The sequence below is a fragment of the Melospiza georgiana genome, chromosome 16 (genome assembly GCF_028018845.1).
Source record: "Melospiza georgiana isolate bMelGeo1 chromosome 16, bMelGeo1.pri, whole genome shotgun sequence".
Lineage (NCBI taxonomy): Eukaryota > Metazoa > Chordata > Aves > Passeriformes > Passerellidae > Melospiza > Melospiza georgiana.
Genome location: NC_080445.1, coordinates 14,895,751 through 14,911,406, shown reverse-complemented (window position 1 = coordinate 14,911,406; position 15,656 = coordinate 14,895,751). Strand labels below are relative to the sequence as shown.

The following is a 15,656-nucleotide window of genomic DNA, read 5'->3' as shown; positions in this document are numbered from 1 at the left end:
TGGTTTGGAGTCACCGGGGAGCCCCGCGTGTCCCGTCCGCCTGCACCGCCCCCTCTGCCCGCACCGCAGCGCCGCTGCGTCCCCATCCTCCCTGTCCCCTGGTTGTGTCCCCACCCTCCCTGTCCCCTGATTGTGTCCCCACTGTCCCTGTCCCCTGGCTGTGTCCCCACTGTCCCCGTCCCCCGGCTGTGTCCCCACCCTCCCTGTCCCCTGGCTGGCCCTGTGGGAAGGGTCTCCCCTCCCACCCCACAAGGATCCCCCCCATGTGGGAGCAGCCCGATCCCATCCAGTGCAGAGGCTCTGGAAAATCCTTTCCTCCGGCTGCGCCCACACTGCCTGTGCCCACATTGCCTGTGCCCAGCGCCCGTGGCTGAGGCAGGGACAGAAATAGCTGAGGGAAAATCTGCCACGGGAAAACAGGAGCAGGGAGGGGAGGGGAGGTGCAGGTGCAGGGGAAAAGTGACTGCAGGGAAGTGGGGAGCCCCAAACCCCACACAGGGATGGGCACAGAGACCACAGCTCCCAGGGCAGCCAAAGCTCCCCCTTCCCACGGATCCTGAGCAGAAACCACGGGATCCATCACCTCCTCCCCTGGCTCTGCACCCTGGCTGGCACTGGCACAAGGATCTGTGTCCCCAAGCACCAAGGAGTCCTGGCCAGCCCCAAGCCCTGTGCCACCACACCAGGCCCTAAATCCCTGTCAGTGCCCTCAGGGTGGCCCTGCTCCCCCTGCCTGGGTGACAGGGACAGGGGTCCTGCTCCCCAGGGGATACAGCACACGGTGTGCAAGCTCAAGGTGTGTAAAAATTTATTTTGCTGTAGAGAACAAACCTAAAACATTACAGCTCCAGCAGATGTGGAGCAGGGAGACACCAACGCCAGGCACGGGCCCGGCTGGCAGAGCCACGCACGGTGGGCACAGAGGAGGACATTGAGCACGAGAGATTGGCCCTGGCAGTGCCAGGAACCAGCACTGAGCGTGTGCCCAACTGGCAGGGCAGCTCCAGCACAGGCAGGGACACGCAGAGCTGGGGACAGCAGGATGGGGACACCACCCTGGGACCGTCCCAAGGAGAGACACTGGCGCTGCCCAGCGATTCCTCCATCCCCTCGCTGGTTCCAGGCCACCATAAAACATTTAAATAGACAAAACACAGAAAAAGCAGCTCTGGTGCTACCCTAGGATCTGCCCCTGCAGCTGCCTGGAGACTGACCCTGAGCGTGCTGGGGAAGGCCAGGCTGGTGACACTGCCAGGCTGGTGACATGGCCAGGCTGGTGGCATGACCAGGTTGGTGACATGGCCAGGCTGGTGGCACAGCCAGGCTGGTGGCACGACCAGGTTGGTGGCACAGCCAGGTTGGTGGCACAGCCAGGGCTGATCCAGGCTCCCCAGGAACCCAGGGATGGTGCTGGCCTGGCTCTTTGGGACTTGCACACAGGGACTGAGCTCAGTCCCAGCAGATGAAACCAGCTCAGGTGTGGGCAGGGGACAGGACAGGACAGGAAGGAGCTTCCAGTGGTGCCAGGAGATGCAATGCCCAGAGCCTCACGCTCTGGACAGGGCCCCACTGAGGGGACAGCAGGGCACAGGGCCTAGGGCACAGCGTGGTACCAGCTCAGTGATGGCACTGCCAGGGACAGACCGGGCACACAGCGGGCACCCAATGCCCTCCCAGTCCTTACCAGGGCTCCCAGAGCCCTGCAAACACTGCTGGCCATGAATACTGGTGGCCAGGGTGGGGAGGGGATGGGCCAAACGGGAGCCAGGAAAGGAGAGTGGATGGACCCAGAGCCTGGCACGCTGCAGGACTCACAAGATCTTTGTGTAGAAACAACAGAAAGGAGCTCAGGACAAACCCTGGTGATCACTGTGTCCCCTCAGGCCAGGAGAGCAGCCCCTGTGGCCCAGCAGGAGGGGCCAGGCTGATCCCTCACACTGGGCTGGGGGTGTCAGGGCCTGGCCCTCCCTCCCTGGCTCCCTGTGCCAGCCCTGGCTGAGGGAAACCGGGACAGGATCTGGAGCTGAGCCCCAGGGAGCTGCAGCCGTGAGCTCATCTGACAGCTCAGCTGCTGCTGGAGCTCCCCGGGGCCCCGGCAGCGCTGTGCCCTCCAGAATTGAGGGCACCAGCACAGCCCTCAGGGGAGGGGATGTGCCCAGGCCAACAGACACTGAAACACTCGTGTTTGAGCTTAAAAACAAGCGTTAAAAAAACTGAACAGAATAAAAGACGAGGGTGACCCTCCAGCCGCTGGTGAGGCAGAGCTCTCCTGGCAGAGCTGCCAGCCCTGTGCCCACGGGGGCCAGGAGGCCACGGGCTGAGGCTGCCCGGTGCCAGGGCTGATCCTGCTGGTGCTGCGAGGTCTGGCTTCACTGCTCCTGCAATCCAGGCTGGGGGCAAAGGAGGATTTCCTAGCGGGGCCAGCTTGAGGCGGGGCCCCTCCGGGCGTCGCTGGGGACGGAGCTGGTGTCACGGGGCCGCAGCGGGGCGTGGCTCTCACTTGTTCTTGGCCAGCAGGCGGTACAGGGTGAAGCCCACCAGCGCCGTCACCGCCGCCCCCAGCGCCACCCGCAGCCAGAAGGACGCGACTCCCAGCTCCACGGCGTTCAGGTGCCTGCAAGCAAACACACAAGAAGCCGGTGAGTGTGGCTGTCCTGGTGCTCCCACCCCACACAGGGAGTGCCAGGAGGGTGAGCCCAGTGAGAATCTGAGATTCTCATCACCCAGCATCAGCACCAAGCCAAGGCGGGGCTGTGGGATGGATGTGGCTGTCCCCTCCCCTGCCCTGGAAACAGCTCTCCAACACCTCAATAATTAGACAGGTATGTGTCTTTCTAGGTCAGGCTGCCTTTGCAACTCCCCAGGATGCCACCACAGGGACACTGGTGACAGGGACCAAAGGGCAGCGAGGGACAGGCCCTGGTGCTGCCCCAGGGTACACATCCCCTCCCCTAGCACGTGCTGGCCTGCACTAACAGCTCCTCTCCTCTCTCTGCCTCCATCCATAATTCATTCCCCACTACATCGGGGGAGCACAGCCAATCCCCGGCCCTCCATTACGCTGTTATTTATTTATACCACATACCCCAAGATATATTAAGAATATTTAAATTTTAATACTGCAGAGGGGAAAAAAAAAAAAAAAAAAGCGTCAGCTCTAAAAATAAAGTTGTTTATTGAAAAGAAGCTGGAGGGAAAACTACTCACTAGTAATCCCATCCTGCCTTCCAACGCTCCCACACGCTCTCCCCGCCAGGGCTCGGCCCCTGGAGCTGTGCTGGCCCTGCCCAGCCCTGGAGCAGAGTGATTCCACTCACAGGGAGCCTCCTCTCTCCTCAGAGCCCCCCTCACCTCCTGTGACCAGCCTGGTGCTGTCCTGCCCCACTCCCAGCCCCTCTGGGGTGCAGTTTCTCTGTGTGACAGAGGTCTGGCTTCACTGACCTCTTTTCCAGCCTGATCCATCTCATCGGGAGAAAATAGCTGCCACCCCCCCCCGTGGGCCTTGGCAAACTAAGCTGGCTACTCCTCTTCAGCATTTTTTATCTTAGGCTTCAAAAATAAACACTCCTGTGGCAGGATCTATCTACTAAATCTGCCAGAGACATACACACAGGCAGCAGAAAACCTCCCCCCTCTGCAATTAGAGAAGAAGTGGCTTTTCTGTTTCAATTATTTGTATAAGCAGATCACAGAATCACAGAATCCTGGAATGGTTTGATTGGAAAGGAACATTAAAGCTCATCTCATTTTACCCCTGCCATGGGCAGGGACACCTTCCACTGTCCCAGGCTGCTCCCAGCCCTGCCCAGCCTGGCCTTGGGCACTGCCAGGGATCCAGGGGCAGCCACAGCTGCTCTGGGCACCCTGTGCCAGGGCCTGCCCACCCTCACAGGGAACAATTCCTTCCCAATATCCCCTCTAATCCTGTCCTCCTTCAGCTTAAGGCCATCCTCCCTTGTCCTGTCACTGCATGCCCCAGATGACACCAAAAGCTGCAGAGAAACCAAAGCAAAAGCCGTGTGGCAGAGGCAGGGCTGGGACACAGCCCCCCGTGGGAAGGATACTAACGGGAAGGTGGCAGCAGTGGCCAGTTTGGTGTAGACAGCAGTGCTGGGTGGTCCCTGGCTGTGGCAGGAGAAGGGCAAGGGTGGAGGGAGGCAGTGCTTGTAGCAGAACTCAGCTGGGAAGAGCCCTGGCTGCTGGCTGGCTTCTGGCAGGTCTGTCTTGGAGGCCACGAACACACAGGGGATCTGGCTGTCCACGTAGTGTTGCTGCAGAGACAGAAACCCCAGCGAGGGGTTAGGGACCAACCCCAGGAGAGGCTGATGTCCCCTGTGCCCCTGGTGAGGTCTAACAGGACCCCTGGGTTGCCCAGGACCCCTGTGAAGGCCCCCAGGGTCCCTGCCAGGTACCTTGTAGATGCTGGCACAGTAGCTGAAGGATTTGGGGTCGCTCAGGCTGTAGATGAAGCAGGCGACGTCGCAGGCGGTGTCCGACGGCTTGGAGAAGGTGCTGTCAGCACTGACCTCGGACAGCTGCAGCACAGGGGACAGCAAGGTGGCACTGCAGGGTCCCAGGGCTCAGCTGCTCCTCACAGCAGCACAAGGACAGTGCCAGCACAGCCACAGGCACAGCCCAGCCCCATGTGCCAGGGTATGGGGACAGCCCAGCCATGCCAAGAGCCAGGCACAATTCCCTGCCCTCCCACACTTACTATGAGGTACTTCTCCTGGCCATTGACCTGCACTGTGTTGATGGTGTAGAGGGATGGCTTTCCTGGCTTCTCCTTCTGGGCCTGTCACAAGGAAAACAGCATCTCAGGTTGTGGAGACCCAAGCAGTGCTGGGTGAGGGACTGTTTCACACTGCCCTGAGCCCCCCTGGCCTGAAGGGCAGCCAGGGCCTGGCATGGGATGTGGGGCTGCTCCTAACAGGCAGTGAAAGTCAGGTCAGAGCAGGGAAAGGGACAAGCAGAGGGAGCAGAGCCACTGCTTTACCCACAATAAGGACACCAAAGCCACCAGCATGGAGGGGATGTGGAGCATGGGCAGGGAGGGCAGCACACAGAGGGGCCTGGCCAGGGGCAGGGAGGTGCCACCAAGGGACAGATCACTCCAGGACCCCCAGCTGTGCCTCCTGCTCCATCCTGGGAGCGTGGCCAGGCAGGGAGCAGCCACTCACCGCCAGGCTCCTGCCGAGGAAGGCCTGCAGGAAGGCAGACTTGCCTGCGCCCCGCGCTCCCAGCACCTTGCACAGGAACACATTCCTCTGGGTCTGCCCCTTCTCCAGGTCAATCCTCTTCTCCCGGGTCACTGGCAGCAAGAGAGGGTGGTGAGAGCCAGGAGGGACCCAAGCTGTGACAGAAGGGGAGGGCATGGCTGTACCTGTGAGGGCTTGGGTCTGGGAGTCCTGCTCCGAGAGGATGGGGTAGCCCAGGTAGCCCAGGCACTCCAGGCAGTGCCGCACGTCCAGGTAAGCCACGAGCCTGCAGAGACAGAGCACAGCAGCAGGGTCAGCAAGGGCTCAGTGAGGTGAGCAAGGGCCAGGGAGAGGGACTGAGCTTACGTCCACTGGCAGAGGAATCCATGCAGGGAAAGCAGGCCTTTATCAGTGGTGCATACCGTGTTGTAGAGCTCGGGGCCCCAGGGCACGCAGGGGAACACGCTGAAGAAGTTCTGCAGCTCTGTGTGCGACAGGGCTCCATCCTGGTCCTGCCAAAACACACAGGGGAGTCACCAGGGGAGGCAGGGCCCAGCCTGTGCCCACGGGGGGCCCTGCCACACGGGCCACCTCCCTGCTGTGCACTGTCACAGGGATCTGTCAATGGCAGGATCGATCGGCCGCAGCGAGGCCGGAGCTGGGCGAGCTCAGAGCCTCAGGGACTCCAGCACTGCACAGCAGCAAACAGGCCATGGGATTGCAGCTGCAGCCAGGCAGGACTGTCCACGCCCACCCCACAGCCCTGAGCTGCTGTTGCTGGCACTCCTGGAGCCAGCAGTCCCACAGCAGCATGCATCAGGCCAGCCTGGCCTTCCACAGCACTCAGCACTCAGGCTGCTGTGCCTGAGGAGGACCTGCTGGCACCTGGGCACCCAGGGATGTGCATCCGTTCAGTTCTGCCATTCCCCATGGCTACAGAGCTGATCTGGACACACAGGGATGTGTGTCCACTCTCTGCTGCCATTCCTGAGCCACTCCCCGATGTCACAGAGCTGCCATTCCCCAGATGCACATCAACATTTGAATAGCCAGTCCGAGCAGGTGCATGCTGATCCAATACATCCCTTTCTCCCACTCTCCAAGAGCCTGAGTTTGGCACAAATGTGTTGCTTTCTCTCCCTCTCTCCAGCCTGGCAGCCCTCCACCAGGCTGGCAGATGCTGGTGTTTGGTCCATGGCTGCTGGCCAGCAGCTGTGCCCGCTTCCCTGCCTGCCTCCCTGCCCAATTCCCTGCCACCCTGCCCAATTCCCTGCCACCCTGCCCAACTCCCTCCCTGCCCAACTCCCTCCCTCCCTGCCCAATCCTCTGCTTCCCTGCTCAACTCCCTCCCTGCCCAATTCCCTGCCTCCCTGCCTGCTGCAGCCAGGCACAAGGGCCATGCCAGCTTGATGCCAACTCAGACCCAGTCCCTCAAAGTCCAAACTGTCTCTTGGCCCAGAGTAGTGACCAAACCCCACGTCCCTGACAGGCCATCAGACCACCTACAGCATGCTGTGGCCTCTTCCTGCTCCCACAGCCTCCAAAGAGGGAATGCTGTGGCAGAGGAAAGCCTTTCCCTGGGGCTCCCTGGCACAGAGGGGTGGTTAGGGGAGCACAGCTGTGCAGCCCCTGCCCTGCAGCCCCTGCCCTGCTGCCCACCTTGTCGTGCTTCTCAAAGAGCCTCTGCAGGAACTGGTATCCCAAGTGGTTGAGCTCTGTGGAGCAGCCAGGGGGCACACGGATCCTGTTGGGAAAAGCATGGAATTACTTAGGTTGGAAAAGCCCTCTCTGATTGAGTCCAACTGCTCCAACACTGTCAAGGCTATCATTGACCCATGTCCCCAAGTGCCACATCAATGCTGGAGAATTTTGCTCAGAGATGGCTTAAAAGGCAGCTGTGAGGAGCAAATTCTCACAGCCTGTTTCTGTAAACAACAAAAGTTCTCAGGCATGTTTATGTAAACAGCAGAAGTTCTCAGACTGTTTTTAATAACAAGTAAATATCTTGTCCTTGGATAAGTTTTGGGAAAGCAAAAGTTGACAAACATGGAGGCCTTGAGAACTTTCATATCAGGGTGAGAACACAAATCTTGGTTTCAATAACAAACCACAGGTATTGAAAACAAAAGGAGGGGTTGGTGTGTAATCTGTGACCTATGATGAGCTCGGATTTTGTAATATGTATAAGCTTAATTAACAGCACTATAAAAGTGTGTGAGTGAGATCAATAAACTGGAGTTCGATGCTGATCAACAAAGATGGGTCATCTCCCTTTGCTTTCAACACATCCACAGAGCTTTGAATCCCTCCAGTGATGGGGGGACTCCACCACTGCCCTGGGCAGCTGTGCCAGTGCCTTTCAGCAGAGAAGTTTTTCCTACTACCCAACATAAACCTAGGAAAACCTAGGAAATTTTTCCTACTACCCAACCTAACTCTTTCAGCAGAGAAATTTTTCCTACTACCCAACCTAAAACCTCCCTTTTATCTTTCATATCTTATTCTGCAGTTCAGACACCCAAATGAACCTCCTCAAGCCCTGAATGAAGGGCAGTGTGTGAGCACATCTCACCCAGGGGAAACAGCTCCCCACTCCCTCCCTGCTCAAGGTCAGCTGTTGCCTCCAGGCCTGGCTATTCCTTGACACAGCCCCTTTATTTAGTGGAGAATCCCTTGAGGATGCACAGTGGCCTTTCCCTGGCACATCCCAGGAGATGCTGTGCCCTCGCTCTGCCTCATGCCTAGGGCTTCAGCAGTGCCCTGGGTGCCATCCACCAGCGTGTCCCTGTCACCTCCCTGCAGCCTGCTCTCTGGGAAGAGGAGGAGGCAGCTCCCAAGCCAAACCCTTCCATTGCTGCCAGCTCCCCATCTCCAGAGTGGCAGGGAGCAGAGAGGAGACGGGAGCTGCACAATGCGCCGTGAGGGCTGTGCTGACAGCTCACTGCTCCCGACACAGCCGCTGTGCCTCGCTCAGCCAGGCACACAGCAGCCTCCAAGAACCCCTTGCTGATGTCAAGGCAAGTCTGCATTTCATTCCCCACCTTGCTGTCTGCCTAAATCAGCAGCCCCAGGCGTGCTGTGTTTGTCCCTGAGCCCACATGTCAGCTCCTGCCCCAGGGGAAAGTGAGCACTGTGAACCTGACCCCAGAGCAGCTCCTGGGCTGCAGGGAGGATGCAGCCAGGGTGCTGGGGATGCTGGGCCATGCACCAGGGGGATGTGGCCCCTGGGCAGCCCTGGGCACTCACTGTGGGTACAGGTAATCATCTGTCAGCTCCAGCTCGTCGTCGTAGCCGAAGCGGCGCAGGATGGTCCAGGTGGTCTCGTGCCGGCCCCTCTGGATGAAGAGGGTGTTGAGGAAGAGGAAGCCTGCAGGAGAGACCAGGGGGCTCAGCCACAGGGGAGTCAGCTCAGGCTCAGGGGTCAGTGGAGTCAGCTCAGGCTCAGGGGTGCACCCCTCAGCCATGCTTCCCCTGGGAAAACACTGCTGGCTCAGAGAGCCACAGCAGCTTGCTTTAACAACAGGGACTAACCAGGCCTGGACTAACTAGGCCAGGAGGCTCAGACCAAGGGCAGCCCCTGGGATGTGCTGAGGGAGGAGGATCCCCCCAACCCTGGGGAGGAGCAGGGAGCCCCTGGGCTGTTACCGTTCAAGGTGAGGCCGTTGTCCTGCACCCCGTCTGTCGTGTTCTTCCACACAACCATCTTGACATCCTCCAGGGCCTGGGGAGCCAGGGGGTTTCCAAAACAAGACTTCTGCCTCCCAAGAGAATGAACACCATTGTCAGAAAAGCACTCAGAGAGCACAATCCTGTCCCCTCTCCCTTGGCAAGGAATGGGGCTTCAGGGAGGGAAAATCCACCCAGCTCATGGATTTCTGTCTTATGCCTTGACCAAACCCCTGTTCTTCAGCATCCCAATAATTCAGGGCTCTCAGCACCTCCAGAGCCTCCTGGTCTTCCCATGGCAGAGCAAACAGCCCAAGCTTGGGAAGATGGAGCCCCACATGCTCAGAGATGCACCCAGCTGTGCCACAGAAACACCAAACAGGAACGGGATGGCTGTGCCAGGAGGGGCAGCTCCTCTGCTGGAAAGGGAATCCCAGGCACTGGGGAACTCCTCAGCTCTGCAGCCACCCTACCTGGAAGTAGTTGAGCTCATCATCACTGAGGATCTGGTTGTTGTCCTGGTCTGAGAGGTTGAAGATGCGGGTCAGCGCTCGAGCGCAGGCGGGTTTGAGCTGCAAGGACCAACCATGGTGACAATGCCAGGGCCAGCCACAGCCTGGCCCTTCCTCCTGCAGCCCCACACTCAGAGGGCTCCTTCCTGCACTTCTAGGCCTGTACCACAGCCTCCTTGGAGGTGGGACTCATGGAATGATAAAGGGTGGAAAACTGCCCCAAGATCTGAGTCCAGCTGTTCCCCCAGCACTGCCAAGGCCACCAGTAGCCCATGTCCCCAAGTGCCACATCCACAGAGCTTTAAAATCCTTCCAGGAATGCTGACTCCACCATTCCACCTGTGCCAGTGCCTGACCACCCTCACCATGAAGAAATTTTTCCTACTATCCCATCTAAAGTCAGAGAGGACAATCCATGGGGAATTGTTCTTCTTGAGCCTTCCCTCCACAACCAACACACAACCTGGAGCATGAGGGCTTCTGCCCCAACACACCCCAGTCCCTGCAGGTGTACTGAGCACAGGAGTCTGTGCCAGCCCAAACCCTCCACCTGCATTCCAAAACCTCCAGCCCAGAGCAGTGTGAGGGAAGGAGACTCCCCCAGGAACCCACCTGCTTCTCCTCTGGGTCATAGAGCGGGGCAGTGGGGTGCAGCACAGCTTTCTGGGCATAGTAGAAGAGCTCAGAGATGTTCTTGAGGTTCTTGGCAGAGCACTGGGGATTCAGAAGAAGAGAGAGGATGATACAATCTCCCCCAGCCAGACTAGCTGTGCCTCAAAACCCAGAGCAACATTTTTCCACCATGAGGAAAAATCCAAAGGGGCAATCCCCGGGGTTTTGTTCTGGCTTTGCTGTGCCCATTCCACAGCCCCAGAACCAACAGGGCCTGTGTGGAGCTCCAACTAGAGAGCCACAGAGGGCAGACTCAGAAAGCTGCTCCTTGGCAAGGGGTTAAAGGACAGAAAGGCCAAAGGACAGGCTCTCAACCCCTGGACTTGTGTAGAGCAACACCATCAGGGCAGCCCTCCAGGAGCACAGGGGATCCCTGACTCCCACCAAACCAGCATTCCCAGCCCTCAGGGAGGCCCTGCACACCCCCCAGCCCCCTCACCTCCACACAGGTCTCAATCTCCGAGAACTGGTTCATGATGGGCAGGATGACCTCCATGGAGCTGCCCACCTGCAGGTCAGACTTGTTTCCCACTAAAATAATGGGGATTCTAGGAGAAGACACAGAGCACGAGTGAGGCCAGCCCTCCCAGCACTGTGCCAGCCACTGGTGCTCCCATGGGCAGGTCAGGGAGGCCCCAGCTCTCCTCTGCAAGGTCCAGAGCAGCTTTCCTGCCTCCCACAGCCGGGAGCATCCATCTGGAGAAACAGACTGCCTGATCCTGCTTATGCTTTCACCCAGCAACAATATGCTCAGGAGCCTTTAATCCAGCACAGCAGCCTTCTGCCCAAGAGATCCACACACAAACTAAAGCTTCTGTGCTCCCACACCCCCCTGGCAGCCTCCTCTCCCTGCCTGTCTGCCTGAGATCACGGGGGGAGAAGGATCCCTCCTCAGTGACCCCCTGCCTCAACGGGATCTCTGGTGGAGGAAAGTGCCCCTGTGCTTCTGCTCTAAGTGGTCTGGCCACAAACCACAGTCCTGGAATGGTTTTGGTTGGGAGGGACCTTAAAGCTCATCCCATCCCACGCCCTGCCATAGGCAGGGACACCCCCATTAGACCATGGCTCCCATTCAACCCAGCCTGGATCAAACCACAAAGCTGGTTTGCTCTCAGTACCCTCAGAAGGAGGTGAGGATGGTGGGCACCCCACAGCCCCCAGAACCCCCCAATTCTGCACCCCACACAGTACCTGGACCCCTTCTCAAGTCCCCCGTTGACCATGGGGATCCACTTTGTGCGAATCTGGAAGGTGAGCAGAGGGAAAGGGCTGTGAGCACAGCTCCAGGCAGGCAGGAACATTCCCTGCAGCCATCTGCTCCCCAGCATCCCCTCACACCAGCAGGCAGAGCAGCCCCAGGGATGCTGGGTGCCAGCACCGGGATGCAACAAGCCTGCTGTCCTGCTGTGAGTAACAACCTTGGGTGGGACTCAGCTTCTGCTAGCAAGAATCTCTGACCCAAAATCCCACAGGGCTAGGGGCCATCAGTACGTGCCCACACCACAGGGCAGCACAGAAACCCCAGCACTGGAGCAGGGCCATGGTGGGGACCCATTACCTTGTCAATGGTGGCTTCCTTGGTGACATCGTACACCATGCAGACCACGTTGGCCTGCAAGAGAAACAGGAGAGGGTGGTGAGGGGTCCCTGCCACACTTGTGGCAGCAGGGAATGCCATGGAAGCAAGGAATGCCAGGGCAGCAGGGAATGCCAGGGCAGCAGGGAATGCCAGGGCAGCAGGGAAGGCCAGGGCAGCAGGGAAGGCCAGGGCAGCAGGGAAGGCCAGGGCAGCAGGGAATGACATGGGAGCAGGGAATGCCATGGCAGCAGGGAATGCCATGGCAGCAGGGAATGCCAGGGCAGCAGGGAATGCAAGGGCTGCAGGGAATGCAATGGGAGCAGGGAATGCCAGGGCAGCAGGGAATGCCAGGGCAGCAGGGAATGCCATGGCAGCAGGGAATGCCATGGCATCAGGGAATGCCATGGCAGCAGGGAATGCCAGGGCAGCAGAGAATGCGATGGGAGCAGGGAATGCCAGGGCAGCAGGGAATGCTATGGGAGCAGGGAATGCCAGGGCAGCAGGGAATGCCAGGGGAACAGGGAATGACATGGGAGCAGGGAATGCCAGGGCAGCAGGGAATGCCATGGAAGCAGGGAATGCCAGGGCAGCAGGGAATGCCAGGGCAGCAGGGAATGCCAGGGCAGCAGGGAATGAAATGGAAGCAGGGAATGTCAGGGCAGCAGGGAATGCCAGGGCAGCAGGGAATGCAAGGGCTGCAGGGAATGCCATGGCAGCAGGGAATGACATGGGAGCAGGGAATGCCAGGGGAACAGGGAATGCCAGGGCAGCAGGGTAATGCCAGGGCAGCAGGGAATGCCAGGGCAGCAGGGAATGCCAGGGCAGCAGGGAATGCTGCCTGAGCTGCCAGGGAAGCGCTGGGCTGAGCGCACGTGAGCACGGACACGTACACAGCCCCCCGTGCCCTCAGCACGAGCCCTCGAGCCCCTGGGAGCAGCTCCTCTGCCTCAGGAGCTCCTGGGAGAAGTTCCTCTGCCTCAGGAGCTCCTGGGAGAAGTTCCTCTGCCTCAGGAGCTCCTGGGAGAAGTTCCTCTGCCTCAGGAGCTCCTGGGAGAAGTTCCTCTGCCTCAGGAGCTGCTGCTCCCACGCCTGCTGGCCCAGACCCCCCTCACAGCAGCCATGCCCCAGCTCTCCTCCCCTCCTGACCCCTGCAGACAGGGCCAGCACCGAGGCTTTATCGGAAGCAGACAGGAGGGATCACTGGTCCTTTCAGCAGAGAGTTTAATGCTAATCCGAGGACACACAAGGGTTTAGGCAGGATTTCCTGGAGCCATTTAAAGCTTCTGTGTACTCCTGCTGTCTGGGTGGAGGGAGCAGGACCCCCGTGCCCACCTTCTCGACTGTTAGCCACCGGGGTTGGGAGATTAAACAGCTTTGCTCACGTGAGAGAAATGGTTTTATTATCCATAATTAAAAGGTCCTCATGTCTGCAGAGTCAAGGTTAATCCCAGGGCAAAGAGCAGCTGGGTCCAACCCAGCCAGACAACTTAATTATTCCTCCATGGCTGCTCTGAGGGCTCCCTCATCCCTCCCTGCCCAGTGCTCGCCTGCAGCTCCAGCTCCCAGATTAACTCCTCTGTGCCACAGCTTCATCAGGCAGCCACAGGGATCTAAGCAGGGGTCCTGCCCAAACCCAGCAACTGCTCCTCCCTCTTCTGAGTCTGTGGGGAATATCCTGAGGCTGAGAGCACAGTGTTTGCTCCTGCCTCCTCCTCCTCCTCCCGTGGGCAGCGAGCTGCCCCCACTACTCGCCTTCTGGAGGCTCCCCGGAGGCCCTGGACAAGCCACACACAACAGCTTACAAGACAGAGCAGGATTAAACAAGCCTCTAAACAAACCAGGAGCATTAATCCATGGATAACCAACTGCCTGTGCCTCTCTGGGTGGCTAACAGGGAGGGGAGGGGAGCAGCCATGTGTCCCCTGGGGACCACAGCCTCCTGTGCCCGTCCCGGCCAGCCCTGCTCACCTTGGCGATCTCCTCCTGCAGCTCCTCCTCCGTCTGCTCCGACTCTGCAAGGGGAATGAAGCCATCACCAGCTGCCCAGGCAGGGCCACCCCGTCCCAAAGCCCTCGGGCAGGCAGGGAAGGGGAGAAGCCAGGCAGGACAGGGCCCTACCTGAGTAGTCCACAATGTGTGTGGGGACCTTCTCAGGGGTGACATCGGCCGGGATGGTGATCTCCTCTGCCCGGGGGGGCACCTGCAAAGGCAGCACACCCCCTCCAGCCAAGCAGCACAGGTGACAAGGGACTTCAGAGCCTTGGCCACTGCCAGGGCAGGATGAGCTGTGGATCACGGATCACTCTTGGCCCACCAGGCTGCAGCAGCCCCCTGCACTCCAGCCCTGGCACAGGCAGTGGCCTCCAGGTGGAACTTCCACCTGCCTCCCTCACACCAAGCTCCTGATCCCGGTGGAGATAAACCCTGGACACTCCCTGGGCTCCTCTGGGCTGGGCTGGGAGCAGAGAAGGGGTGCAGGGCTGGTCCCCTCAAACCCCTGACCTGATGCTGCCCAGCACAACACCATGGAGGGCACACATGGGCAGCAGGAGAAACCACCTGAAGCTCAGGGAAAATGTGCCTGGACAGACTGATCCCATTTCCCTACCCAAACTATGCTGTGGCAGCCAGATGTTGAGGGGCACATCTGGCTGGATGCTGCTGCTCAGAGCACCAAACCCATCTCCAGAGGGTGCAGCGGGCAGGGAATGGAGCTGCCCCTTCCAAGGGCTTTGTGGTGGTGCCAGCCCTGCTGTGCTGGTGAGAGACCCCCAGCAGCAGCAAGGGGGGCCCTGGGAGGCACCAACACCCTCCTCAGGGCAGAGAGAGTGCAAGTCAGGATCAGCCCCCAGGTCGGAATCAGAGCACAAACTGAGAAAAACACCACCCCAGCTGGAGTTCCCTGCGGTCCTCATTGAGTTCACCTGAACCAGCCCCGTGAGCTGCGAGCACCTCCCAGGCAGTCCCACCTCCAGCTGGGACACTGGGGACAGAGCTGTCCCACCCAGTCCCACCTCCAGCGGGGATACTGAGGACAGAGCTGTCCCACCCAGCCCATCTCCAGCAGGGACACTGAGGACAGAGCTGTCCCACCCAGCCCATCTCCAGCAGGGACACTGAGGACAGAGCTGTCCCACCCAGCCCCATCTCCAGCAGGGACACTGGGACAGAGCTGTCCCACCCAGCCCATCTCCAGCAGGGACACTGAGGACAGAGCTGTCCCACCCAGTCCCATCTCCAGCGGGGACACTGGGGCAGAGCTGTCCCACCCAGTCCCACCTCCAGCGGGGACACTGGGACAGAGCTGTCCCACCCAGCCCATCTCCAGCGGGGACACTGGGACAGAGCTGTCCCACCCAGCCCATCTCCAGCAGGGACACTGGGACAGAGCTGTCCCACCCAGCCCCACCTCCAGCGGGGACACTGGGACAGAGCTGTCCCACCCAGTCCCACCTCCAGCGGGGACACTGAGGACAGAGCTGTCCCACCCAGCCCCATCTCCAGCAGGGACACTGGGACAGAGCTGTCCCACCCAGTCCCACCTCCAGCGGGGACACTGGGACAGAGCTGTCCCACCCAGCGAGGGGCCTGGGCTGGGGCCGTGCGCGTCCCCTCCCCACTCACCTCTTCAGGAAACTCCTCTCCCACCAGAGCCATGATCAGGGACGTCTTCCCCACCTGGGCTAGGAAATAAAGGGAGGACGTTGACATGGGCACCGGCACGGCAGAGCTTGAGGGGGCCAGCGGCAGGTGGGAGCCACGTCCGGAGCCGGGATCGCCCGGTGACAATGACGGGCCCGGTCTGTCCCTTGGTCCCGCCTGTGACGGGGGGTCCGCCTGGGCCCCCTGCCCGCCCTCGCTCCTCCCTTGCAGGAGAACCCTCTCCCCCGGCTCCCCGTGCCCCCTGCCGGGCTGCAGGAGCCTCCCCCGGCCCCGTGCCCGTGCCCCCCTCACCCTCCCCGAGCAGGAGGATCCGCACGTCCCGTTTCATGGCGGCGCCGCCGCCTGCCCGGCCCGGCCCGGCCCCCC

General features: G+C 60.1%; 1 protein-coding gene across 2 annotated transcripts; it reads right to left on the bottom strand.

Moving 5' to 3' along the window:
• Nucleotides 1-791: 791 nt before the first annotated feature.
• RHOT2 (ras homolog family member T2) lies at nucleotides 792-15,645 on the bottom strand. 2 transcript variants are annotated; one of them, XM_058035276.1, is made up of 19 exons: nucleotides 15,582-15,645; nucleotides 15,252-15,305; nucleotides 13,746-13,827; nucleotides 13,596-13,639; nucleotides 11,607-11,660; nucleotides 11,240-11,292; nucleotides 10,488-10,596; nucleotides 9,989-10,090; nucleotides 9,338-9,436; nucleotides 8,844-8,952; nucleotides 8,445-8,565; nucleotides 6,858-6,942; nucleotides 5,565-5,710; nucleotides 5,384-5,484; nucleotides 5,181-5,311; nucleotides 4,715-4,795; nucleotides 4,413-4,535; nucleotides 4,069-4,271; nucleotides 792-2,614 (listed from the first exon to the last, which is right to left on the bottom strand). In XM_058035276.1, exons 2-19 carry the CDS (start codon nucleotides 15,282-15,284, stop codon nucleotides 2,497-2,499), a joined length of 1,794 nt encoding a protein of 597 aa, XP_057891259.1. In that variant the 5' UTR covers nucleotides 15,285-15,305; nucleotides 15,582-15,645; the 3' UTR covers nucleotides 792-2,496. The 2 variants fall into 2 exon arrangements, with proteins under 2 accessions (XP_057891259.1, XP_057891258.1); XM_058035275.1 differs by having other exon boundaries at nucleotides 15,252-15,310; nucleotides 15,582-15,640.
• Nucleotides 15,646-15,656: the final 11 nt, after the last annotated feature.

What these genes read in the sequence shown, in the direction of transcription:
- RHOT2 (XM_058035275.1), bottom strand. Translation starts at nt 15,618, where the DNA reads ATGAAACGGGACGTGCGGATCCTCCTGCTCGGGGAGG. An exon ending in GAGAGGAGTTTCCTGAAGAG is followed by an intron (nt 13,828 to 15,251) that starts GTGAGTGGGGAG and finishes CTGCCTTTGCAG; the next exon opens with GTGCCCCCCCGGGCAGAGGA. An exon ending in GGATTCCTCTGCCAGTGGAC is followed by an intron (nt 5,485 to 5,564) that starts GTAAGCTCAGTC and finishes CTGTCTCTGCAG; the next exon opens with GCTCGTGGCTTACCTGGACG.